Genomic DNA, 25062 nt, shown 5'->3' on the forward strand with positions numbered 1-25062 from the left:
CTGGTAATGAACCATAATTACATATTTAAAACTTTATCATTAATATCCGAGCAATTGTTTGCGGCTAATTTTACACTGTAGACGAAGAGAAAGTAAGAGTTTGAAAAAAAAACTGCAGCAAGATGGCTATTCGCGCCGGTTTTGCGTCTGCTGCTGCGTTATGAAACGTGATTTTGCTCCACGCGGGTACCGAGTTTTAGAACGCACCTACGTTGACTGTGTGACGTTTCCCGATGGGGGCGGAGCGTCCTCCAGCTTCCCAATTCTAACCAACCCGATCCCGATAGCCGTCGCATTCCGCTGATTTGCTTCAGTGTGCCTCGGCAGTGCGTTCGGTGCGTTTTTTGGTGTGTGCCTGTGCACATAGCCGTTCACCACCAACGTACGTGCGTGCGCGTGAATCCATTTCTCTGTCGCATGTAACGAGAAACGTTGTGCTTCTAAAAATCATCAGCGAGAAGACATTTTCCTCGCAATGCCTTGGGCATGTTTTTCCGACATTCAGGTAATCTTATCGGTAACTGTTTTTTTCTCTCCCCTCCCCCTCCCCTCCCCCCTCAAGAACCTGCATACCCAAGTGGGATTCTCTTTTTCGAGGACCTCAACCTGAGGTCACACGGTGACGAGAGTGGAGAAGCGAAAGAAAGAAAGAGATGGAGAAAGAACTCGTCCTCCATTACTTGTTCGCAAGCAAATGGTGGCTTGCTCACTTACGAGTCTCTTTGTTATAATTATTTACGCCTTCCGTTGTATCCTTTCGATATACCGAGTCTATTCGTGGCCTTGTTGCAACCGAGTAATCGTAGCGTTTGTGGAAGGGGTTGTATGATGTCAACGGCACAATTTTGCATTGCCTACGATATTATAAACGAACTTCGTTGTAGTGTTTGTTATGATTCTTGGGTTCGTTACTATCTCTTTCACCGTAGAGGAAAACATTAATTGCGCATCGCCTCTGCTGTATTATTTAGTTACGCTCCTCTTATCTGAGTGCGCATTGATCTAACGTATCTAACCGTAAAAGTGGTTTCTTTTTCATCAAGTTTGTCAGAATTGGAGTATAATTTTTTTGTTTGTTTTCAATACATTGTTCGAAAGCTGGTACTAGTTTACTTTTGTAAGAATTTGAAAAAACATTCAAATTTTGTGAATCTAGATATATACCTTTATGTAACAAACATATTTTTATCAAATATTCGTTATTATGTTGATTATATATTTACATAATGGTATTAATTAAAAGTAAAAACATTAATTACATTATTATCCACATTTACACAAAGAAATTTGGAACGAGTGAATTTACATATTTGTTTTGTATACTAATATAAGGATATTCTATTTTTCTACTTTAGTTTATTTCACATTATTGGATAATTGAATTTTAAAATACATATTAAAACTGTAATTATGTGTACTATACTTTAACATTAAGTCCCCTTTGTACAATATAGTTTTGTTATTACATAATGTATATAATACAAAAATTTTAATTATTTTAAAATTAAAACATTCTTTTAAGAATAATTATATTGTATAGTTCTAAAATTAATTTTATCTTATATGAAGCAATTAGTGAAATTTGTTATCTTGTTTTTTTTTTGCAGACAGAATAGTGGCATGAGTCGATTAATCTATGGCAGATCAACAAGATCAGTTGTCATCAGGGGGGTCTGTAGAGACGGCCGATGCTTTACCAGACACCTCTAAGCTTAGAGGGAATAGTTCTAGCAGTGGTAGCAGTGGTTATAGAAAACGACAGAGTACTGGTTCTATTCCGCTCACTGTAGAAGAAAAAAAGCGTAGAGAAACTATTGATAACCCACAATCGTCTGAAGTTTTTAATAATACTTCCTCGTATAAACATTTGACTGATTCATTTAAAACAGAGAATAGAACAAGAGGTGAACGTAAAAGTCATGGCAGTGGCTTAGAATCATATCTAGGTAATTATATCTGTAAAAATAATATGAAATTATGTGTAAGCAAATAATTGATATCTTTAATTACAAATAACATTTTATTAAGCTTGTCCCATATAGTTTTTGTTTTCCTTAAAAATTACATACAATTACATGTAATAAGCTATTAGAATTTCAGTGTATCAAAAATAAGTATTTTATACTAAATCCTTTATAAAGTTACATTGAGACCAAAGGAGGAAAATGTAATTTTTATATTATTATTTTTAAAAATTTATTTTAATTGTCGTGTTAAAATATATATTACTCATTTTTTTCAGATACTGATTGGAGGCCCCAACATAAAGTTCAGCAATCAAGTTATAATATCAGTGGAAATAATTCAAGAGTTCGTAGTGCAGCAAGAACAAGTTTACCAGAGTTAAATTTAAAAACTATTGACTGTATTGCTTCAAGAACTCGTTCTCGAACACCACAAAATCCACAAGCTGTATCACAAGGACATAATAGTTTTGATTTATCACTATCCAGTGGCTACAGTAACAGAGAAGAATTGACCTATAACGACTTGGTACCAACATCAAGTGCTACACCAGTTACTAGTCATCCATCCACATCAAGAGGAAGAGGTTAGTTAATTTATTTTGTTCTTTAAAAAGTGTTGGTTGCAATGATGATGTGATGTGTGATTTGAGTGAACAGATAATGCAATTAAAAAATTGGTTGAACCAATGTTAAATCTTTTAATACATTTGTCTTAATAATCTCTATAACATTAAATAATCTATATAAAATTAAAAATCATAAAAATAACAATAAAGAATAAACAACTCATTAACATAAATCACTAAAAGAAATATTCTACACCAATTACAATCAATTATATATATTTATTTTTGTGTAAAAATTAATGAAATTAGCATTTAATTTTTAAAGAATTAACAAGTTTTAATTTAAATGTAATATCTTTATGTTTTAAAAATCAATAAAACTATGATTTTGTATAATATTTACAGCTACTACAAATTTTTGTATTAAGAGTTTATTAATTTACTAAATTTCATTATTTGAACAATTAACAAGAATGTGATGATTATTACTTATTTAATGCATTGCTTGTAATATAATAAATTTTTCTCTGAAATTTATTTTTGCTACTATTTGGTAATTTTATTTATAATAAAAAATATGTTCTTGATCAATAATAATAATAATGTGTATATGTGTGTGTGTATATATATATATATATATATATATATATATATATATATTTTTTTTTAAATAATAACCACAAAATTATTTTTAAAATATTTTAAATGTTAATAATTTTAAATGATTCTGAAAAAATAAAATTATTCTTTAATATAGTTCAAGGTAAATGAATTAAAATGAAATAAATAATTCTACTCATACATAATTATGTATAATCTTTTATAAACAATTTACACAACAATAGTAATTCTAGACATCATTTTTAACAAACAGGGACAACAAGACAATGTTTCAATTTGACATACAGATTCTATACAATAATGTCACATTAATTTAGCACTATGCTTAATTTAGTGCCATGGTCAGTTAAAAAGAACCCATGGTCATATGTCATAACTACGTGTTTTGCAACCTTCATTTATTGAAGTAGTAGGTTAAAGAATAGGGTAGTAAAATTAGGTTTTGATTCACAAGTATCTTAAAATTAAAGAAAAAAAGTATTACCAAAATAAGAGTCATAGATCAGACTGTATCATTAGGCCTGAGGATGAGCGAATGTCTGGAAGGATTTGTGTCTGCTGTCAAAGCACTTTTTCCAATATCAACACAAACGTATCATCAAGAAGGTAAGCCTAAGGAGTACACACTTCGTACTACATTTTCTTCCCCTTATTTTCTCTAAAATCCATGAGTAGATGTCTTTAAATGAATACAAATTCACTATAAATCTGCTCTCTAAATTGATTCCCTCATATCCATATACAAGTATTGTACTTAATATCAGGTCAAATTGTTTGTGTCAAATTTGATTTATGCATGACATTATTTCTCCAGACATATAGTAAATATGGTTCTAATGTAATTATACATGTTTACGCCATCTGAAATTTCATATGGTAAAAGTACATATAAGTTCAAACACTTATCATTTATTACCATTTTGATTATTAATTGAAAATGATATATTATGATTTGAAAATACTTTATGAGGTTTGAAGATATATGCAGAGAATAATGTAATATGTAATTAGAATATTATGATATACCATTAAATTATCCACAGGTATAATTTATAATTTCAATGTGTACCAGATATTTGATTACATTATTAGTATAAAATTATGTATTATTCAATAATATTTATAAATGAAATTACATGTCTGCATGAGATGTATGCAAACATTTTATGAAGTTTCTGAAGCTTTGTAAACAGCAAATATTTGTCAACATGATGTTTGAACTCCTATAAATGAATTATGAAATCTTTACTAAAATAATATTAAATTTACACATAAGGTAAATATAGTTCATGTAAGACAAACACAGTTTATTTATAGTAATGTTGTGCAATAAAAACATTTCTGGACAAAGAAATAGCATATGGGTGCTACCCTTAAGTTCTCAAGACTAGATTCAAAATTGTGCAAATTCAATGAATGGTATATAAATATTACCTTTTAGTAATATAATATTTATTAGCAAAAGTCACAGTTTACTATTTATTTATCACTAGCCACAAATATAATCTTGTGATAATTTATTCCATTCTTCTTTAAAACACACTTTTAATTCATTAATATTTTAATTTTAGTCTCGTTGAAAAATGTAATTACTATCAGCAATGTATACTGCATACTGCATACTTCCTAATTTGTCGTTGTATTAAATTACAATAAGTGGTGGGACTCATTTGGCCTTCAATATACACAATATCAGTCTTTTCATTATAGCAAATACCCATCTGAAGCATTATTTTTTACTCCCTCCATCTATTTGGATAGATAATGGATAGTCTGGACCATCCAGATTGAATCTTTTCTTGTTTGCAATATAATCTCTGAAAAATGATATAATTCTTCACCATTTTTTTTTCCCCCACAGTACAAGTCATTTTGCAAAATGATACAATCTTCCGTATGTTTTATTTTCAATGCAGGTTTCCATTTCAATTTTTGTCATATAATCCTTTCACACATCTGGAGCATACGATGATTGTTTTTAGGAATAGTTTCAATCCTAGATTTTAGAAAAATTTCACATAATATGAGACACAAGTTTGATATAACATGAAAAATGGCAGGTGTTTCACAAGTAAAAATCATGAGGAGATGCCTACTGTCCTTTGTACATAATTATTCATATCTTTCAATTAATTTTAAACAACTTTTCAGCCTTTTTTCATAGATTTTCTAAAATTGTTTAAATTTTCTCTCTGTTCAATTTTTTCCTGCAATTGTCTATAAAACACTATGTTTGTGCAACTCAAAATTCAAAAAGACTAAGAAATTTAAATAAAAACTTATATGTGTACTTTAAGACTTTTGTTGATAAATATCAGGAAGAACAGCAAAGTTTCAGTTGACAATTATTTATATATTACTACAAGATCATGTTGATACACCATTCATCGTATTTAGAGAATTTTGAATATATCTCTGAAAACTTGATGATAGCATATGACATGTGTGCTATCTGTTTGTCCAGAAGTGTACATATTTGGTACACACATTTTGTAAAGAAAAAAGACAGGAATATACTGATGAACGCTATATAAAGGTGTACAAAATTTTAAATATAAGTAAGAAAAATATATGAAAATAATATTATTACATGAATATTATTCATAATATTTTTCTGTAATAGCATAAAACCATTTATTATGTAGTATTCAATAAATCGATGTGACAAGTATATTTTGGACACATTATTTGAATGTTTTAATACTTCATTAAATAATACTTTGAAATTCTATTTTATAAATTTTAGACTTTCTATAATTGTTAAAATACAGCCATAAACTCAGTAATAAGTAGTGATGTGCAATTAAATACTGATGACATCATTTTAATGTACAATGAACTATTGCTTATATTTTTATACATTTGATTTTTCAGAACTGAGATTGACAATAACGTCCATTATTTATCATTTTGTTCTAACGATGGAACATTGTTTATTATTATTATTATTATTATAAATGTAACATTACCAATTTCCAATGCTACAACACTTACATTTCCATATTTTGTTTACATTGTTATAAATATAAAACGTTTATTTAACAGAATCTATGAAACAACTTTTAGAAATTAATAAAAGCATGTACTCTACATCTTTCTAGATTTAACAGAGAAATGTATGTTTCAACATACTTAATATATGAATATGTATGCAATTAATATAAATACATTTAAGAAAATACATGCTTGAATAGGTTGTAGATTGCACTAAGAACAATGTAAATATTGTATTTAAAATTCATAATATATTTATTATTGACTTTGAACTTTTAAGAATGTTTGATTCTTATAATCATGCACAACAATAATATTATAATTAATAGTGTGAATAAAATTTATTTAGTGTGCACTAGAAGCATTACATATCTATGTTAGAGTTCTCTTCCTTATTACTAAAAGCGGCAATGAACATTAATAATAATGAAGTTAAAAAAATCTAAAAACTACTGCTAGTATTAAAATCATATTTCATTTGACTATTATAATGATGACATATTTCAATATTTTAGGGTCAAAATCTCACGGTGGTGCAACTTGCGCGAGTAGCAGCGCAAGTAGTCCAGTTTTGGGTGTGAAGTCCAGCATCAGAGTGGGTAACACAGCCAGTAATTCTGTGGAGAGTGGTGGGGGGGCGTTGGCACATGACGGGGCAGGCACTAGTGGCATCACAACAACAGCCACTGCCAATCCACCTGTGTCTGCCACCGCTGCTGCCAACCCTACACACCCTCATCCTACGCACAAGCATATATTACGTCCTCGCGCAAAATTCTCCAGTGAGCAATCTAAAGAACTGCCAACTAATAACAAAACTTCAGGAAAGCATCATAAAAAAGACTCAACAACGGGCACTTGTTCAAGCTCCAGGTAATTATTTTGTGTATTACAAATGATAATTAGTTATATATTAATTATTATTGTACTTAAATAATATACATTTTTTTGGTTTAGACACCGCTCTTCGTCACGTGCAAGGAAAGCAGTGATAGAAGGTGGTTCTGGAGGAGTAGGAAGTGTAATGTCAGGAACTGAATCAGTAACCAATAGTGCTACACCTACATCAGTCTCATCTACAGTTCCTGGGAACCAATTAGTGACTACAACAGGTGAAGACGAATCAGCATCTACAGCTACATCTGCCACTGGTAGATTCTTTTAGAAATTTTATTTTTATAGTACTTTGAATATTATGTATTTGCTATAACTATAAAATCTATATTTTCATTTACTTAATTAGCAAGTGGAGGACCATCTGGAATGTCAGCTACTACAGGAGATAGTGAAAGTGATGATGGTGAAGTTGGAAGATTGCAAGCATTACTGGAAGCTAGAGGCTTACCGCCTCATGTCTTTGGTGCATTAGGATCACGAATGCAACATTTATTAAACAGGAGTATGGGCGCAAGTTCTGGTAATTACTCTTCCTTTCGTATTTATATGTAAAATTTTATTTTTAAATTTGATTAAACACATATGATTTACAACATTTTTATAAGATAATTTGATAATTTTAGCTGCTAAGGCACAACAGCTCTTGGCTGGTTTACAAGCTGTTGATGATGAAGGAGAACAGCTACAAGCTGTTATTGGAATGGGTGAAATTCTGGTTATGGGAAACGAAGACACATTGACTGGTTTTCCAGTGAAACAAGTGGTTGCAGCTTTAATTAATTTACTTGGAATAGAACACAATTTTGTAATAATGACACATGCATGTCGTGCTCTTACTTACATGATGGAAGCTTTACCTCGATCGTCAACAGTTGTGGTTGATGCTGTTCCAGTGTTCTTACAAAAACTGGAATCTATTGAATGTATGGATGTGGCAGAACAATGTTTAACAGCATTAGCCATGCTATCACGTAGACATAGTAAAACTATCCTACATGCGGTAAGTACAATGAGTTACATAGATTTTCATCAATTAAAGGTAATGTGACTTGCTTGGCGTTAGCCTTCTTTTCGGCAAGCTTCTAGTTGTTGCACGACTGAAACGCTAAATGAAACTATTACAGTTGCGCGACATAAGTGTACAAAATCATTGTGCTACCAATTGCATTGGCGCGACTAATTTAAATGCAACAAGGCGTATGAACCGATCTTGTTGATGGTAATTTAAAGTTTAAAATAAGTTATTAACTCATGGAACAAATTATAAATATTGCCGAGCTATTGATAGAGCATTCTTATTTCATAGCGGCTTGTTGAGTTTAGGTTGTGACATAGCTGCAGTTATGTCATCTAGTGTTTCAGTCGCTTGACAACTGAAGCAGACTGCGAAGAAGATGGAGCTGCATTAAGCGAGCAATATTCCCCTTAAAAGGCATGCTGAATGCTTGAAGTCTGATGTACACATCATTAATTTATGGCATGAAAATTGTACATGAAATATGTGATTTAAAACGAATACATTTACAAACTAATTTATATTTTTTTTTAGGGAGGAGTATCAGCTTGTTTAAAATTTGTTGATTTTTTCAATATTACGGCTCAGCGGGCTGCATTAACAATTACAGCAAATTGTTGTCAAAATCTCCATCCTGATGATTTTCATTTGGTGGTCGATAGTTTACCTTTATTGACGAGCAGACTAACAAATCAGGATAAAAAAAGTGTTGAGTGTGTTTGCCAAGCATTTAGTCGTTTAGTTGAGAGTTTTCAACATGATCCTGTAACTTTACATAAAATTATCAATGCAGAACTCCTTCAAAACTTACAACAACTGGTATGAATGATATTTATATTTTAATATTCTGGAGAAGTACCAACTACTATGATTTAGTAACGAATAATATACATACTTTTTCATATTTTAGCTTATGATTACACCACCTGTCAACAGCATTGGTAATTTCATAACAGTGTTACGTATGCTCTCTGTGATATCAAATCGCTGTCCTGACTTGGCACAGCTGCTTCTGCAACAAAATATAGCTTTCACGCTAAGTTATCTTTTAACTGGATCATTGGAAGTGAAAACGGAAGATGTAGAGTTAGTGCCGCGTTCTCCGCAAGAGTGGTTTGAAATCACTTGTTTGATCGAGGAACTCATGCCTCCGCTACCAACAGATGGTATATTTAGTGTAAATAGTCTACTTGAAAGGACCAGTAATCAACAAGAAAACGTTCATTGGGAGTGGCGTGATGAAAGGCATTGTTGTCATCCATTTAGTACTATCGATTCTAGAATTATTGAGGTATTATTATTGTTATGAATTCATTAAAAGTTATAAATAATGCAATATAATTAATATAATGGAAATGTCTTTTGCAGATGGCATTTCAGAATGGTGAGGATGAAATTTGTCTTTCCTCTTTAGGACGAACCTATACAATAGATTTGACTGTGATGAAACAAATCAATGAAGACATTGGAGTAGCACGAAGCATTTTTCGTAGAGTAAATACTCATCCCACAGAAGGCAAAAGTCCTACTTGTTTATCAAGGTAAAAATTTGTTTATTTTTTAAATAAATTCAATTACACTTAAATATATACTTCACTATACATTTTTTTCAGCATGGATGTTGTACCTCCAGTAATTGAGACAAATGAATGGCTGGTGTCTTTTATCCGAACTTTATTCTCTGTTCTGTACGAAGTCTATAGTAGTTCTGCTGGTCCTGCTGTGAAATGTAAATGTCTTCGAGCTCTTTTACGTATGGTTTATTATGCTTCAACCGATTTACTTAAGGTAAGTATTAATAAAATACATACAACTATTATTATTTAAAACTTTTATTTCTTAATCTTTCATTTATTTTGTTGTTTATCTAGGATGTCTTGAAGAACCAAGTAGTATCATCACACATAGCGGGCATGCTGGCATCCCAAGATTTACGAATTGTTATCGGAGCTCTGCAGATGGCAAGTATATTAATGAAAAGGCTACCACAAGTTTTTGGGGTTCATTTCCATCGTGAAGGTGTACTACATCAAATACGTCAACTAGCTGATCCTGAAGTACCTCTTGGTGTTTCACCACCCAAGTGTCCTTCTGGTAATTTATTGAACTCGCAGTTATAATTATTTATACATCAAAATATTATTATTTTATTACAAATTACAATTTAACGATTGTATGTTTTGTTATTTTCTAGGTACATCATTACCGACTCCACAACCAGGTCCGTCGAATACATCACTTTCTTCCGCCACAATGTTGTCTTCTAGTAATGCCACATCTCCAATTGCTTCTCCGTCGACAAATGGTAACATATTGTTTGGTACAATTGCAACATGTCAGTTGAAACCAAATCTTTCTGCGTCAATGGAAACACACACTAGAAATGAATTAAATTCCACAATAGATGATGTAACCACACCACAAAGTGCTCATTTGTAAGTATGCCATAGAAAAACTTAGAAAAATTGCATAAAAATTATAATACATGTTAATTTGAACAATTTATTAGGAGAATCGGGGATGTTCTAAAAAGGAAACGGCAAAACAAGAAGGGTAGATTTTCCAGACTAGGTGGTACAACGCCACAACAAACTCAACAACCCGAATCACTTTTTACTGGTTTCGCTAGTAAAAATAATCGTTTCTTAGGAAATCTTAATCCTGCTAGATGGGGTCGAAAATCATCGTCTTCAAATTCTACTAATGATAAGCGAGATTCAAGTTCATCGACGAGTTTATCGAAACCACCAAGTAATTCGAGTTTAACGGGAGGTAATCGTGATAAAGCTAAAGCATGGGTACGTGAGCAGGCTGCTCAGTTCTTGGCACGATACCAAGATAATGCACCCTGCACACATCCTGCAATGACAGTTCTTTCAAGACTTACTGCTGCTATACAACGGTTACAATCAAATGTAAGTATATACATATATTAATGGTTGCCTATAATTCTTAAAAATTCACATATTTCTAATGTGCTATCAATTTTTCTACTGTTATGATTAAAATAATAATTAACAATATACTAATAGGAATTGGATGAAATGTTATCGGCGCTTACTGAATTACGAGATATAGTACTTGAAAGTGACATATCTCCATTTGAAATGAATTATAGTGGTCTTATTAAAGCTCTACTCAACTACCTCACTACTACAGATGCTCCTGGTAATCGTTATGATCGCCTTCGTATGTTCTGGAAATTATTTGCAGAATCAACTGTAAGTAAAATAAACTTATTATATTTGAATATTTTTTCCTCCTATAAAATGTTTGTATACATTTTTTTCAGATGCAGCAGAGCAGCAATATCATGGATCTTAATCCTGGAGCTTTTGGTGCTCTGGTAACAAAACTAAACAGTTGTGTTGCCCAGTTGGAACAATTTCCTGTGAAAGTTCATGATTTACCAGCAGGGTCTGGTGCTGGTCGTGGAGGTACTAGTGCTCTCAAGTTCTTCAATACACATCAACTTAAGGTACTATAAAATTTTTTTTTGAAATTTATGGACAATGTATTGGTACGTTCCAGTGTACATTTTTCATATTTGACTTCTTATTATTTTATAGTGTAATCTCCAACGACATCCAGAGTGTAACAATTTAAAGCAGTGGAAAGGTGGTACTGTCAAGATAGATCCTCTCGCATTAGTACAAGCAATTGAACGTTATTTAATGGTTCGTGGATATGGTAGAATCCGGGAAGCAGAATCTATGGTTAGTGACGATGATAATAGTGAAGACGATATAGATGACACTTTGGTACGTGTTTGAATTTATTTCCTTTTCAAAGCAATCGCACAGTACGAACAATGTTTTAAATCTACTTAAACGTGCAGGCAGCGGTGGTTATAAGTCAAGGATCGGCAAAGCACAAACTCCAATTCTTAATTGGGGACGAAGTTCTGCCTTTTAATATGACTGTTTATCAAGCTGTCAGACAGTTCGGTTGTTCTGGAATTGATCATTCTGAAGCAGAAGCTGATGGTGAACCACCACTTGGTCACGATGCTGTATGGGTACAAACTCACACAATTTATTACAGGTATCTTATTTGATTGATTTACTTTACGACAAATTCAAATACTTTTTAAAAATGTAAATACTTTTGTTCTAAATTCTACTCATATTCTTTTATATTTAGGCCTGTACCAGAGGAAGAAACTGCAACATCACCAAAACCAGGTTCAAGTTCACAGGGTAGCAGCCGTAAAGGTAAAGGAAAGAGTACAAAGATCAGTTCAAAACGAAAAGAGGATAGTTTGTGGCTTGAAGGAATAGTCCCTTCACAACGATGTCCACTCGATCCTTACTTGTCTCCCACTTTGCCACCCTCAGTTACCATTACTGATGCTTCATTAGACGGTTTGTGCCTACTACGTCTTTTACACACATTAAATCGTCATTGGGGTATTTTATTTCCTCATTTAAAGAGTGTAAGCCTACTTTCCCCTCAAGACTTTATTAATAATAAAATAGCTGCGAAAGCGAATAGACAACTACAAGATCCTTTGGTGATCATGACGGGAAACTTACCTTTATGGCTACAACAAATCGCTACAGTCTGGTTAGTATTTCAAAATGCACAATTGAAATTTGTTAATATAAATTTTGTAAATTAAATGTATTTCTAAATGTTTACAGTCCATTCCTGTTTCCATTTGAAACAAGACAATTGTTGCTTTATGCAACATCATTTGATCGAGATAGAGCTTTACAACGCCTCTTGGATTCTGCACCAGAATTATCGGGATCGGATAGTCAAGAACGCGTTACTCCACGTTTAGAACGAAGGAAACGAACTATCTCAAGAACTGATATTCTTAAACAAGCGGAACAAGTTATACAAGATTTAGCATCTAGCAAAGCCTTACTTGAAGTGCAATATGTTAACGAGGTTGGTTTTTTATTATAGGTATCTATTATCTGTATATAATTTTACAATATTTTATAAATTCTATTTCGCAGGTTGGTACCGGTCTTGGCCCAACTTTAGAATTTTATGCTCTAGTCTCTCGGGAATTACAGCGTGCTGATCTTGATCTTTGGCATGGAAGTTCAAGTGCATCTGAAACAGGATATGTTAATCTGTCGCACGGACTTTTCACAATGCCGATTTCATGGAATACTAAAGTATCCCATCTTGCAAAACTTAAAACAAAGCTAAAATTCCTTGGAAAATTTATGGCAAAAGCGATATACGATTCAAGAATGGTATAATTTTTTCATGTATTAATTAAATTAAATACATTTACAATAACATTAAAACGATACTTTTTATGATTTTTTGCAGCTGGATTTACCATTCAGTTTAACTTTCTATCGTTGGTTATTAGGAGAAGAGCATACATTAACGTTAACCGATTTAGCATATGTGTGTCCTGATGTACATCGAACTCTTAGTAGATTACAAGAAATTGTTAGACAAAAAGAAACGATTGAAAAAGATCAAACATTAAGGCCACACGAAAAAGCGCAACTAATAGATTCACTAAATTTAGATGGTTGTCCAATTTCGGATCTTGGTCTTGTTTTTGAATTACCTGGTTATGAAAACATCGAATTAAGAAAAGGTGGAAGCGAGATATCTGTTACTATTTATAATCTGGATCAGTACATTAAGGTATTTCTAATTATTATATTGAAATATTTTATCCGAATATTGAATTTTTTTTTATATGGTAAATTTTATACTAATTAAAATTTAATTTTCAGTTGGTAGTACATTGGTTCTTGTACGAAGGTGTCTTTAGACAAATGGAAGCATTTCGGGAAGGCTTCGAGTCTGTATTCCCGCCATCACAATTAAGACTATTCTTTCCGGAAGAACTTGAAGCTGTGTTTTGCGGTCATGCACAAACAGGTGGACAGTGGGACGTAAAAACGCTTTCAGAATGCTGTAGGACTGATCACGGTTACACACCAGATTCCCGTGCGATACGTTTTCTGTTTGAAGTTATGTCAAAATACAACAGTGAAGAGCAAAGGCAATTCATTCAATTTGTCACAGGTTCACCGCGATTACCAGTTGGAGGTAAATATTTAATATTACGTGTTCACGTATCGTAAATAAAATAAAATACATTATAAAATTAAATTGTACCTTCTTTCGCAGGTTTTAAGAGCTTAACGCCACCGTTAACAATAGTGCGAAAAACTTTCGATCCATCTATGAAAACGGACGATTTCCTACCATCTGTAATGACTTGCGTTAATTACTTAAAACTGCCCGATTATACAACTTTAGAAATTATGCGGGAAAAGTTGCGAATAGCTGCACAAGAAGGACAACACTCATTCCACCTTTCCTAGAAATGGATGGAAAACTGGCGCGCCATTTGCTCTTTTGCTATTGCATTGTCCAGGTTGAGACCAATTATCCAAACAACATTTAAAATATTAAAAGAAAAATTAACTGCGTTTGGTTCAAATCTCAGTAATCGCAGTTTTGCACTTTATACGAGTTTTTTCGAAGATTATCTTTTCTTGATTTTAGCGACAATTCATTTAAATAAATCCTAATTTGATGTTTATCCTTTTATTTATAAATTTGGATTGTGATATATTTTACCAGAAAAAGTGCAAAGATGATGTTAGCCCTACTGTATGAGTTTCCTCTTATGGTATTATGAACCAGGTAGTGTGGGAGCAGCCTTGTTCTAGGAAACTTATCTTTGATGTGTTACAATAATTAATAAAAGTTGTAAATATAGTTTAATATACGCAAGTCTATATAAATACTTTATATAATAGTAACAAGAAAATGATACTGCTATGAAACTCTATACTAATTAAATATAATTTAGTTTGAGGGAACGTTTACTAGGTATAAGTATAAATAAATTTTATATCAGTGGTGCATTTAGCACCACCATGAATCGCCAATCTCATGCCTCACAATTCGCAGAGACGTCACGAGCCAAAATCAGTAAATGACTGTGCGCTACAAAACGAAATGGCTCATATTTCATCACCATAAAAAAAAAAAAACAAACAATAACTTCGAATATAATAGCGTGTTTAATGACCATTTTAGTTTCATAATCGATCTCTTGTGTTCGCTGCTTAATTTACAGCGTCTGCGAGCACTATGCGAACTGACATACAACACTCCTATATTTAAGTTTATTCGATGTATCACCAATTAAACTTACTTGATATTTTTATTCTAGGTAAGATAGTCCAATTAATACTTTACTTAGCTGTGTAAAAGTGCAGCCAACATCGCCAGACCGAGTCATCGTAATAATATGTGAATCGAAGAAAATTCTTATATCCACTTACTTACAGGCAAAGTATCTATTTATGAAAAATGTACGACAAATGTATAATATGAAATAGAATGGATATAAAGTCAGCGAAGCTGATGTATCAAATGGATTATACAAGGTACATTACTTTCTTATATCTCTGTAGAAATGTGATTCTAAACGAAAATTGTGAGCATATGAATTGATCAAAAGTAGAGAAAAAAATTAAAACGCGACTATTTGTTTTACATTTATATTGTGTACTATTGCTTGAAATGATCAATATATATACATCATTTTTTGATTTTTTATTTTATATACATAAGAGTTAATTGACGAATTAACAATTACGTTCGTGTGTACTAGTTATCACTCTTAATTGATTTTTAAAATAAGACTACAACGTTGACTCAAAGTTTTATCGTCCGATCCGTTACAATAATTTTTGTTTTAGCCTTACACCGCGAAATTTATTTAATCATCACAATATTCTTATACTTCGTAATTTTATATAATTTTACGATAACATAAAAGCAGGTTATACTTATATTTTTACATTACATTTCTAATACGAATACTACAGCTGATGGTGTATACATAATTTATCGAGAAACAAAAAATCATTGTTAAAACGAAATATTCAAGGGATGGAGACTTAGAAATGCAAGGTATAATGCATAATGGTATAAAATATCTAAACCTATTTCAGTAATATTATAAACAAAAGTTATATTTATATCGATCCATTAGTATAAACGAGTTTTACTTTTATTCAAATCAAATTTTGTTTCTTTAATAGTCTTAAATAAATGTAAACACGAAAGTGTTTGCCAGCGAAGTATTTGTCCTAATCGATACATTTCGTAAGTGACACGCAAACGTATTGAAAATGATTTCAAATTACAAAATTCTTTATTTCAAGCCAAAGGAATATTAACAAAAATAGTTATTTTTATGCATAATGTAGGAATTACAGATTTCAGTTTTAATTTACACCATTCTGTTGTTTTTTTCTTTTTTACACAGCCATGTCTCTTAAAAATTTAAATGCACATACACATCCATCCTAAGATGAAACACACTCCTCCTACTCGTGTTAGCTTATTAAACTGTTTATCACGTGTAAATGCAGAATAGTAGCAAGTTCCACAAAACAGTACTATTCCAGAAAGATGGAATAATGCAGCCTAAATAACATAATAAATATAATAATAATTATCAAGTCACAATATTCTTCATATTACATTAAAATAAAACATACACAAAAACGTGCTCTGCAAAGAGGTAAACCTAATATTGCTAAAGTGTGGATAAAATGATAATGACTTGCAGTTGCAAAAATTTGTTTTTCACGTTCTGATGTGTTTTCTTCTTGCAGCTCTGAAACCATAAAGAATTGAAAATTATTTGATAGATTTAAGTAATATAGTGGAAATCCTGATTTCAAAAATGTACTTCATAGTAAACCATTTCTTTGAAATGACGATTAAAATATAAAATTTTATCTTGTATAAAAAGTGTGTGTGCACATGTGCGCGCACGCGCATGTGTGCATTTCTCTTCTAATGCCAAGTTGTAGATGGTTTTTAAACATTCTTTTTATATTAAACATATAAAAGAAAAACACTTGACTTACTATGAAAGCCACAAGCACTAATAATGACAGCTGTTGTTCCACTAAGAGCAGCAAGTCTTACATATGGTCCTGTGGCTGCAACTAATTTCCATAAAGGTACTGACGGTGGCATTTTTATTTCATTTGCCTGAGGTCTTAGCAAATACTGCATCTATGATAAAATACAACTATCAAGATAATATTACTTATCTATCAATATACATTATAACCCAAAAGGTAAGTTTCCTTTATACAAAATTATCATAGAATACTAAGTTGTTCAATAAGTTTTATCGTTCGAAAAAGGTCGATAAAACTTATTGAGCAACCTATTACTAAACTGATTGTAACACAATGTACTGTTTTAACTAGTGCAATATTACATAATTATGTGTACCTATTAACAGGTAATTATTTCACGCATGCGCGTGGTGTGTAAATGTTTCATTCTCTACAATTTTTCGCTTTATACATACATGTAAAAGGTTATAATGACGTGGACATTAATGTCATTTAAAAAATAAATATTTTTGTTATAAACGCTATTTTCCGAGTATAAAAATATGTTACTTACTGAATTCAGGATGCATGATGTGCCATACTTAATTGGATTCATAAATAATATATTGTATATCGTATCCTGTAATGACATACTGTTATTTAAAATCGTGCTATTAAGGATTCAGCCAATTTTCACTCTTAAGATGCGAAGATTGTAATAAATTATTAAAATATATATACGTATAGTTTAATGCTTCTTTATATAATATATAACAAAAAGTAATTGTTAATATAACAAACAAATATCGTTATATACAGAGCAATTCAGTCGGAAGAATCATACACTATTGGTAACACTGTAAAATCAGTGAATTCCCAATTACATTCTATCCAATGTTTGGAAACAATAGAAGTACAGTTTATTTATCGTCTTCTATGTCGTTTGTATATAGTGGATAAATGGACCTACTTAAATATATTAAAAAATAATTTAAAGCAAAGTGCTAAGAAAATGGGGCTCTTAAATAATTTTAAATTTTACGCTGACAGCAATCCGAAGTTTAATTCTTACATGGCGAATATATCTATATCTGGTATATAGCAATATAAAATTAAGTGAACGTTGAGTTCATTTGAAATAAATAAAGTTACTAGAATTCAGTCTGGAAAACGTTTCACAGTTGAAATTGTAAATCATTAATATCCCTATTTTTTTATTGTGAGGAACCTCTAAAAACAAATGAAGACCGAGAAACGTGAAAGATTGCGCTTCAATTCATTGACAAATAAACGAAACGTGTATGAAGTGTAAAATTGAAATATTATAAAGATGAAACAAATTACAATAAAATGGTCACTAATTCTTATTAAAAACATTGAAGATAGTAAAAATTATCGTGCAATTAAATTGTTACAAGAACTTTTTTCATATACTTGGTCTTAATAATATGCAGTATAAGTTTGGTCCTAACCTTTTTGGACACCTTTAATACTTACAATTCTAGTAACTTCTAGAGTTACATATTACACGAAAAACTTAACCCTTTGTTAACCTAATTAAATGCAAAAGAATTGCTTAAATATAATAGAAAAATTTCCAAAAAGAAATTTCTTGATCCAAGATGAAGATTTTAATCTACTTACAAAATTTGAAAAAAATAGTAAACCCTTTTTAAAATACATTAAATAGATCAAATTTATAGAATAGTATATTACAAATTGTATACAATAAAATATAAAAATTTAATATTTATAATAAACATCACAACATATATGGTTCATACTATATTTCATTGAAAATTAAACTATATTAGAGTTAGAGAAAATACTCTGGGATGAAATTTACATTTATTGATCAGAATGTTTTAAAAAGGTTTTGTATCACATAAATTAATGACTAATAAGAAAGACAGATTTTTCTTACATTGTGTATATCACTTAGGGACATTTGTTACAGGTCTTCATAGCAAAATTTTGATTATTTGAATAGCATGTTTCTTAGGTTACGACGGTAATTTTCTTATCGATTGATGCAGTCTAGGGTAATTCAGTGCTTAACTTGAAATAGAATTTAGAACGTTTTCTAAGTTGGGAGTCTAAATAGAATATAAGGAAAATAATTTTCCTTGCATCTTATATTAATATTTGAGAAAATGATATGTATAGCACAAAGATATGTATTATAAATCAAGTGATTTTTCTCTTTAATTCATGATTGAGTTGGATACAATCTAATTTATTTTTGTTTTTATATTCATTTACATAAACCAGTATTTAATGAAAAGCTTAAATTTTAACATTATGAGACATCACATTAAAGGGTTTTCATGTATAGATAAAATTTGAATTTAGTTTTTCGGTGAAATGTTATATTATAATGTATTTCCATCAATCCAGCTGCAAAAATAAAAAAGGAAATATTAATATTAAAAAATTAATTGCTATTTACATATGTAAAAATATAAAAATATAACAAATGTAGTACTATACCTTTTTAAAACCAATATCAGCAGCATATTCTCTAAAGCACTGTCGACAAATATTTAAACCGTATTTACGAATCAATCCATGCCTATTTGCACAAGCACGACTGTAAAATAAATTGTTTGTAAATAATACGTATAATTAAAACCATTAAAAAAAAATGAGAAAATAATAAATTGGTAACATTTAGAGTAAGTTCACAATAATATAATTTTAAGGTTATAATTTATATCACGTAGAAATATATTTTATTTGGTTAAAAAATGTCAGTTAATATACATATACAGACAAAATTGACGTGATGATTGTTTTTAAACTGCTTGAAATAATTATTACGATTATTACAAAATTATACCGTTATTATAAAAACGTAAATTTTGGTAACACGCGGTCGAATATATTTCGTGTAATTTTACGATACAAATGTATTTCTTTATTATATAATAAAATGTTAAGTAATTATATTTACCAAGATCTAGACCCTTGTCCATATTTTCGCGGATGCGAGTACCAAATATTTTGAAAACCCATTGCTTCGTCAGAAAGATATTCGCTGTACCGACTCAACAACACAAAAGACAGGAAACGCCATTAAGTTACAGCGCGACACTATGCGCAGCAGCGCACTGTAAGTAATTTCCGCCACTTTTTAAATAATTTTGAATATGAAATCAATATATTGCAAAATATAGTTTTGCTATATATTTAGTGCCAAAATAGATTTATGTATTTTAGTGCTTCTGATATAATCAATCTCATCAGGTACTCGAATGTCTGATTTACCAATTAGTAACCGATTTTCTTTAGATTTATTAACGGCAATCAACCGGTAACAATAATGTTTTAAACAGTGAAATTAGAAATGCAGTAATATGTACTGCTTATAAATGTATATAGATTTGGTTGTAAAAAATACTTACAGGTCCATTCGTCAAATTAAAAAATTATTTGAGTAATTATTATAAAAAAATAGCTTTTACATCTATCATTTTTGTATTGATTGTTTACTAATATTGTTATAAATAGTTCAAGGAAGGAGGACACATTAAGCAATCTATGAATAAAAACCGGTTTTTGTACGTACGCCCCACTTGAACAATGAGCAGTATAACGGAGAAAGTTACAACGGTACTTTCGTTGGTTGCAACTTAACGTTCTAAACACAAATATACCGTGCTTCATAGTAGGTACATCGACAAATGATATTAGAGACATATGGTCAATCATGTCACAGAAGAAAAAACAGGAAAAAGAAGACGAGAAATGGGTTCGTAAAGTTTGTTAATTATTTATACAACTATTACATTAACTTATAATAAACATTTCTTTTAAATGTATCATCTACATTTACAGGATTCCAATCGTATGGTCTACACTAAAATTATGAGTTTAAAAGTAAAAACGGTGTTACGAATATTTCTATATTTTGTAGTGTGTCCAACACTTTTATACTGTTTGCTCTTTCTTTTTCTATATTATAAAGAAAATTTAATAGCAGTACATACAAATGTAATTAAAATAGAAGAAAAGAAACCGTTGTATTGGATATATGCGAAAAATAACGATACTGGATATTTAAAACACGTACTTGCTGTACTAGAGCGATTAGGTTTTAATCGAAGCGATAATGATTCAAATTGGGACTTATTGTGGGCACATGATTACCCATTTAGAACATTATCCTCTACCTTAAATAAATTGGAAGTTCATCAGCGTGTTAATCATTTTCCCGGTTGTGGATATATCACGAATAAAGTAGATTTGTCAACGACGGAAGGTCGATATATACTTCCAGCATTCAAACTACCGGAACAACGTGAAAAATTCTTACAATATGCTAATGACCATCCCCAGAAGATTTTCGTGCAGAAATCTAACGATCATCGGGGTATTAGCGTCAAAACCACGGCCGACATAAATTTGACAGTAACAGGGTCTTTCTTGCAAGAATTTATACAGCGGCCATTTCTTATCGACGGTTATAAATTTGATATTGGAGTATACACTGTAATCACATCCATTGATCCTCTTAGAGTATACGCGTATAAAGGCGATGTCTTATTTAGATTTTGCCCTATCAAATATTATCCGTTTACTCCGGATGTTTTGGATAAGTACGTAGTCGGCGATGATTACTTGCCAATTTGGAATGTTCCATCCTTGAAACATTATTATACCAAATTGGGATTTTCAATGAAAGATACTTTTGACGCGTACGTAAAATCGCAGGGAAAAAATCCTGCAAAGGTCTGGCATGCTGCGCACGAAGCGATAAAAGAAATTACATTGCTAAAAGAAGATCATATTAAAAAAACCGTGAAACGTTTTGGAAATGGAAGAAATTTCTTTGAATTAGTTAGATTTGACTTTGCTCTTGACGAAGATTTAAACGTTTACACTATGGAAGCAAATATGTCTCCGAATTTGTCCTCTGCACATTATCCACAAAATCAATTGCTTTATGAGCAGGTTTTATACAATTTATTCGCATTAGTTGGTATTGGACAAAGAGTTAAAAAAGATTCCTTGAAAATAAGGTCATTGTTGATTATAATAAATCTGATATTAAAGTTGAACTGTTAATGTTTTAATCACATTATGATGTGATTCTATTTTTTGCTTTTATTTTAGGAGTAAGATGGAGGAAGAAATGATTGTAGCTGATAAAAATTTGATGGTACTACCAGAACTTTGCACAAAATGCAATGATTGCTTTCGGGTAGAGTGTCAGCTTTGTAAGCCGTGTTTCACACCTGAAATTAAACATATTTTGTCTCAAAGTTATTTTGAACATCAAAATAAAATGGATTTCCATAGAGTCTTTCCACCGTCTATAGTAGGTTTCTCTCTAATAAATATTGTTTTTTCTTAATGTGCTTATGTAAGAATTGATTCTTATTTCCAGATAAAAAATATGGTGCTAAAAGATTATACATTAAGAAATCAGTTACTAGTGAGATGGTACCAAGGCAAATGTGAGCTGGATCACTCATGGTGTTCATAAGTAAAATATTTTTAATTTTAGTACTTATCATTAAAAGCTAAAATTTTCTTTTAAAAATTTATTACAAAAAACCATTACATGTTCATAAATAATTACTAAACAAACAGCAATAATAATATATTGAAACATTTGCACATGCATTATTGGCAGTGTTCATTCATTCTTACAAGGGAACTTTTGTTATACAACTTATTATTTAAATACCATGTCATTCATATTGTACTAAAATAAAAATTTTAATTCTTTTCCCAATAATTCAGAAAATTGAAGAAAAAAAAAAATCAAAATTATTAAAAACTATATACTCTCTTTGGACTCGTTTGGACATTCTTTTGGTTTCAAATTCTTTTTCATTTTTAACTCAGGTGCATTTGGATTTGTACCTTTATAAAACTTTTTCAACAAAGACATTGCTACATCACCTTTCACACCACCTATTATTTTTGTTTTTGAGTTATAAATTTTAGGTACTTCAAACACACTAATGCATCCACCGAAACGGTCATTTGCACAACCAAACACAATATTATGTACTTGTAATTGATATAATGCTGATGTACACATTATGCATGGTTCTACAGTAACAATGACGTCAATATTAGGAAACACAGTTTTATAGTTTAAATTTGTTTCTTTACAAAATTGTAAAACTTGGTCTATACAATTTATTTCTGCATGTCGAGTTGCATTACGTGTTTCATTAACTGTATTGTTGCCTATAGCAATGACTTTGTTATTGTATACAAATAAACAGCCAACTGGAACTTCACCTACTTTTAATGAATCATTTGCTTTTTGTAATGCAACATCCATCCAAGCCAAAGTATTCATTGTGTTTTGTTTTTTTTTTACGATACTTTTCAATTTTGAAATTGTGTTTAGTTGTATATAAATTTAATAATTTTTTAAATTATAACACACACAAGAAGCATAATAAAATATTTCATTTTCAAAATACATTTTCACCATTAGAGGTTTCTTTGTTACAGTGTTCCTCTTTCATTTTTTGTATTCCATTGGTAAAGCATTCGAGCAGTCCAAATTCACTTAATTTCTGTTTTGCTTTTTCACTCCAATTTTTATTATTTACAGCTCGTGGACTTGGATGAGGTAAACATAAAACCTAAAAATGTGATAAAATAATCTATAAACATTTATCAGACCCTAAATTAACTACTCTCTTGTTTTATTTATAAATATTTATGATTACCTTGACATGCAAGTTAGAAGACTGGACTACAAGTAATGCTCGTTTTTCTGCATATCCACCAATACCAATGACAATTTCAACTTTTAAAAGTCGAATTGCATCTGCCAAAGCCTTATCGCAAGAAAAATGCAATCTCTGCAGTTCTGGCCCCTAGAAATATTTAATATTTAATATGTGAATACATTTATAAGGAAACTCATATTGCCTTTATTTCTGCTGGTGTGATGTTCCTGCCCTTTTTGTCCATCAGTGCAATAGGACAATAGTTATGCAAATATGCATGTTCAAAGAACTTTTCAGGATTTCCACATAATTCTTGGAAAAAACCCCATAATCTTTTTCCACTAATTTCACTGCGTGTACATTGAAATCCAGTTACTTTTCTATTTGGTTGCTCTTTAATGGGTTTTCCGACTGGTCCACAAATTTTCAACCAATCACGAACCATATTTATTTCTCCAAATGGAATACCAGTTTGAGACATACCCCAGGGACCAGGATTCATACCAAGAAACAATATCTTCTTAGTAGTAGTGCAATACTTCTTTACATACATAGCATGTATATCAAATGCATATTCAAGTGGACTATAAACATACTCTACAGGCAATCGAAATGTAATTTTTCCTAACTCAATAGCTAAATTATGTTCTAATAATAATAATTGTTCAGAAATATCCACAAGTACTTTATTGCTTGCAACTACAATATTGTTCTCTGTATTTTTATCATCATCTGTTGATGTCTTCATTCTTTTAACATTAACATCTATTTGTTCGTTAGCATGTCTCTTTTTTGTTTTTCTAGAATTTGACATTATGTTCAATTGTGTTAACTCACTTAATAATTTTTTATCGCAGCACCAGGAACTGTTAGCATATAATACATTTACTAATTGTCAAAACACAATTAAAAAAAAATTAAATAAAAACTTGAGTAAAACATAACATTTATGTTTAAAATATTCAAAATTATGACAATGTATCAAAATATCTTTAAAAAAAGAAAATACTTTTATATATCTCTTATAAAATAGCTAATCGAGGTTAAATGTTATAAATATGAGTTAAAACTGTATACAGCCACTTTACCGATACAATTTAATATGAAAGAATTCAATTCAAATTATTGCTTACATCTTTCACATTTGTAAAGAACATGGCCGTTGGTTTTTGAATACTTTAATTCATAAAATAAAGAAATATGCTATGATGAGAAATAAATAAATACTTGCCGTATTTGAGAATGAGAAAAACAAGATACAAGTTACTCCCTCCTGTTCTTATTCATCAGTTTTATCATGATTATAAAATACGACAATAATTAATTGTAATATATATTTATCCAATCACATTTGATTTTTTAATTTCAAATACAAGTGGCAATCGTCTTTCCTTTTAACCAATGCGAATGATTGGAGCTTTGTTACGACCAATAAAC

At 30.7% G+C, this 25062-nt stretch overlaps 6 protein-coding genes across 8 annotated transcripts; 2 read left to right on the forward strand and 4 right to left on the reverse strand.

Moving 5' to 3' along the window:
- Positions 1-284: 284 nt before the first annotated feature.
- Ctrip (E3 ubiquitin-protein ligase ctrip) lies at positions 285-15545 on the forward strand. The gene is made up of 25 exons (XM_076309358.1): positions 285-505; positions 1608-1946; positions 2243-2551; positions 3674-3760; positions 6664-7021; positions 7106-7299; positions 7392-7565; positions 7669-8045; positions 8595-8879; positions 8971-9351; positions 9429-9601; positions 9674-9848; positions 9932-10154; positions 10255-10495; positions 10570-10975; positions 11093-11281; positions 11353-11538; positions 11630-11821; positions 11899-12104; positions 12204-12626; positions 12704-12956; positions 13028-13273; positions 13353-13682; positions 13775-14093; positions 14175-15545. Exons 2-25 carry the CDS (start codon positions 1637-1639, stop codon positions 14369-14371), a joined length of 6234 nt encoding a protein of 2077 aa, XP_076165473.1. The 5' UTR covers positions 285-505; positions 1608-1636; the 3' UTR covers positions 14372-15545.
- A 57-nt stretch (positions 15546-15602) lies between these two features.
- On the reverse strand, positions 15603-17759 carry LOC143145726 (transmembrane protein 256 homolog). The gene is made up of 4 exons (XM_076309386.1): positions 17499-17759; positions 16946-17096; positions 16571-16689; positions 15603-16496 (listed from the first exon to the last, which is right to left on the reverse strand). Exons 1-4 carry the CDS (start codon positions 17574-17576, stop codon positions 16353-16355), a joined length of 492 nt encoding a protein of 163 aa, XP_076165501.1. The 5' UTR covers positions 17577-17759; the 3' UTR covers positions 15603-16352.
- A 1380-nt stretch (positions 17760-19139) lies between these two features.
- Rps29 (ribosomal protein S29) lies at positions 19140-20033 on the reverse strand. Of its 2 annotated transcripts, XM_076309471.1 has the most exons (3): positions 19878-20033; positions 19415-19514; positions 19140-19321 (listed from the first exon to the last, which is right to left on the reverse strand). In XM_076309471.1, exons 1-3 carry the CDS (start codon positions 19937-19939, stop codon positions 19313-19315), a joined length of 171 nt encoding a protein of 56 aa, XP_076165586.1. In that variant the 5' UTR covers positions 19940-20033; the 3' UTR covers positions 19140-19312. The 2 variants fall into 2 exon arrangements, with proteins under 2 accessions (XP_076165586.1, XP_076165588.1); XM_076309473.1 differs by lacking the exon at positions 19140-19321 and having other exon boundaries at positions 19409-19514.
- Ttll15 (tubulin tyrosine ligase-like 15) lies at positions 19890-22552 on the forward strand. Its single transcript, XM_076309445.1, has 5 exons — positions 19890-20036; positions 20435-20675; positions 20762-21945; positions 22040-22244; positions 22314-22552. The coding sequence occupies exons 2-5, from the start codon at positions 20634-20636 to the stop codon at positions 22410-22412; spliced, it is 1530 nt and encodes a 509-aa protein (XP_076165560.1). The 5' UTR covers positions 19890-20036; positions 20435-20633; the 3' UTR covers positions 22413-22552.
- On the reverse strand, positions 22476-23272 carry LOC143145759 (tRNA-specific adenosine deaminase 2). The gene has a single exon (XM_076309462.1). It carries the CDS (start codon positions 23241-23243, stop codon positions 22710-22712), a length of 534 nt encoding a protein of 177 aa, XP_076165577.1. The 5' UTR covers positions 23244-23272; the 3' UTR covers positions 22476-22709.
- Positions 23273-23338: 66 nt separating this feature from the next.
- On the reverse strand, positions 23339-25046 carry Smug (Single-strand-selective monofunctional uracil-DNA glycosylase). 2 transcript variants are annotated; one of them, XM_076309457.1, is made up of 4 exons: positions 24857-25046; positions 23828-24491; positions 23623-23772; positions 23339-23535 (listed from the first exon to the last, which is right to left on the reverse strand). In XM_076309457.1, exons 2-4 carry the CDS (start codon positions 24437-24439, stop codon positions 23362-23364), a joined length of 936 nt encoding a protein of 311 aa, XP_076165572.1. In that variant the 5' UTR covers positions 24440-24491; positions 24857-25046; the 3' UTR covers positions 23339-23361. The 2 variants fall into 2 exon arrangements, with proteins under 2 accessions (XP_076165572.1, XP_076165571.1); XM_076309456.1 differs by lacking the exon at positions 24857-25046 and having other exon boundaries at positions 23828-24615.
- Between the last annotated feature and the right edge of the window lie 16 nt (positions 25047-25062).

This window comes from Ptiloglossa arizonensis, chromosome 4 (genome assembly GCF_051014685.1).
Source record: "Ptiloglossa arizonensis isolate GNS036 chromosome 4, iyPtiAriz1_principal, whole genome shotgun sequence".
Lineage (NCBI taxonomy): Eukaryota > Metazoa > Arthropoda > Insecta > Hymenoptera > Colletidae > Ptiloglossa > Ptiloglossa arizonensis.

What these genes read in the sequence shown, in the direction of transcription:
- Ctrip (XM_076309358.1), top strand. Translation starts at nt 1,637, where the DNA reads ATGGCAGATCAACAAGATCAGTTGTCATCAGGGGGGTCTGTAGAGACG. An exon ending in ACTCACACAATTTATTACAG is followed by an intron (nt 12,105 to 12,203) that starts GTATCTTATTTG and finishes TTTTATATTTAG; the next exon opens with GCCTGTACCAGAGGAAGAAA. An exon ending in ACCGCGATTACCAGTTGGAG is followed by an intron (nt 14,094 to 14,174) that starts GTAAATATTTAA and finishes CTTCTTTCGCAG; the next exon opens with GTTTTAAGAGCTTAACGCCA.
- LOC143145726 (XM_076309386.1), bottom strand. Translation starts at nt 17,576, where the DNA reads ATGTCATTACAGGATACGATATACAATATATTATTTATGAATCCAATT. An exon ending in TAGTGCTTGTGGCTTTCATA is followed by an intron (nt 16,690 to 16,945) that starts GTAAGTCAAGTG and finishes TTATGGTTTCAG; the next exon opens with AGCTGCAAGAAGAAAACACA. An exon ending in TTTGCAGAGCACGTTTTTGT is followed by an intron (nt 16,497 to 16,570) that starts GTATGTTTTATT and finishes TATGTTATTTAG; the next exon opens with GCTGCATTATTCCATCTTTC.
- Rps29 (XM_076309471.1), bottom strand. Translation starts at nt 19,939, where the DNA reads ATGGGTTTTCAAAATATTTGGTACTCGCATCCGCGAAAATATGGACAA. An exon ending in GGACAAGGGTCTAGATCTTG is followed by an intron (nt 19,515 to 19,877) that starts GTAAATATAATT and finishes TTTATTTTACAG; the next exon opens with TCGTGCTTGTGCAAATAGGC.
- Ttll15 (XM_076309445.1), top strand. Translation starts at nt 20,634, where the DNA reads ATGTCACAGAAGAAAAAACAGGAAAAAGAAGACGAGAAATGG. An exon ending in AAAAAGAAGACGAGAAATGG is followed by an intron (nt 20,676 to 20,761) that starts GTTCGTAAAGTT and finishes CTACATTTACAG; the next exon opens with GATTCCAATCGTATGGTCTA. An exon ending in GAGTCTTTCCACCGTCTATA is followed by an intron (nt 22,245 to 22,313) that starts GTAGGTTTCTCT and finishes TCTTATTTCCAG; the next exon opens with ATAAAAAATATGGTGCTAAA.
- LOC143145759 (XM_076309462.1), bottom strand. Translation starts at nt 23,243, where the DNA reads ATGAATACTTTGGCTTGGATGGATGTTGCATTACAAAAAGCAAATGAT.
- Smug (XM_076309457.1), bottom strand. Translation starts at nt 24,439, where the DNA reads ATGTCAAATTCTAGAAAAACAAAAAAGAGACATGCTAACGAACAAATA. An exon ending in TCACACCAGCAGAAATAAAG is followed by an intron (nt 23,773 to 23,827) that starts GCAATATGAGTT and finishes AAATATTTCTAG; the next exon opens with GGGCCAGAACTGCAGAGATT. An exon ending in CTTCTAACTTGCATGTCAAG is followed by an intron (nt 23,536 to 23,622) that starts GTAATCATAAAT and finishes TCACATTTTTAG; the next exon opens with GTTTTATGTTTACCTCATCC.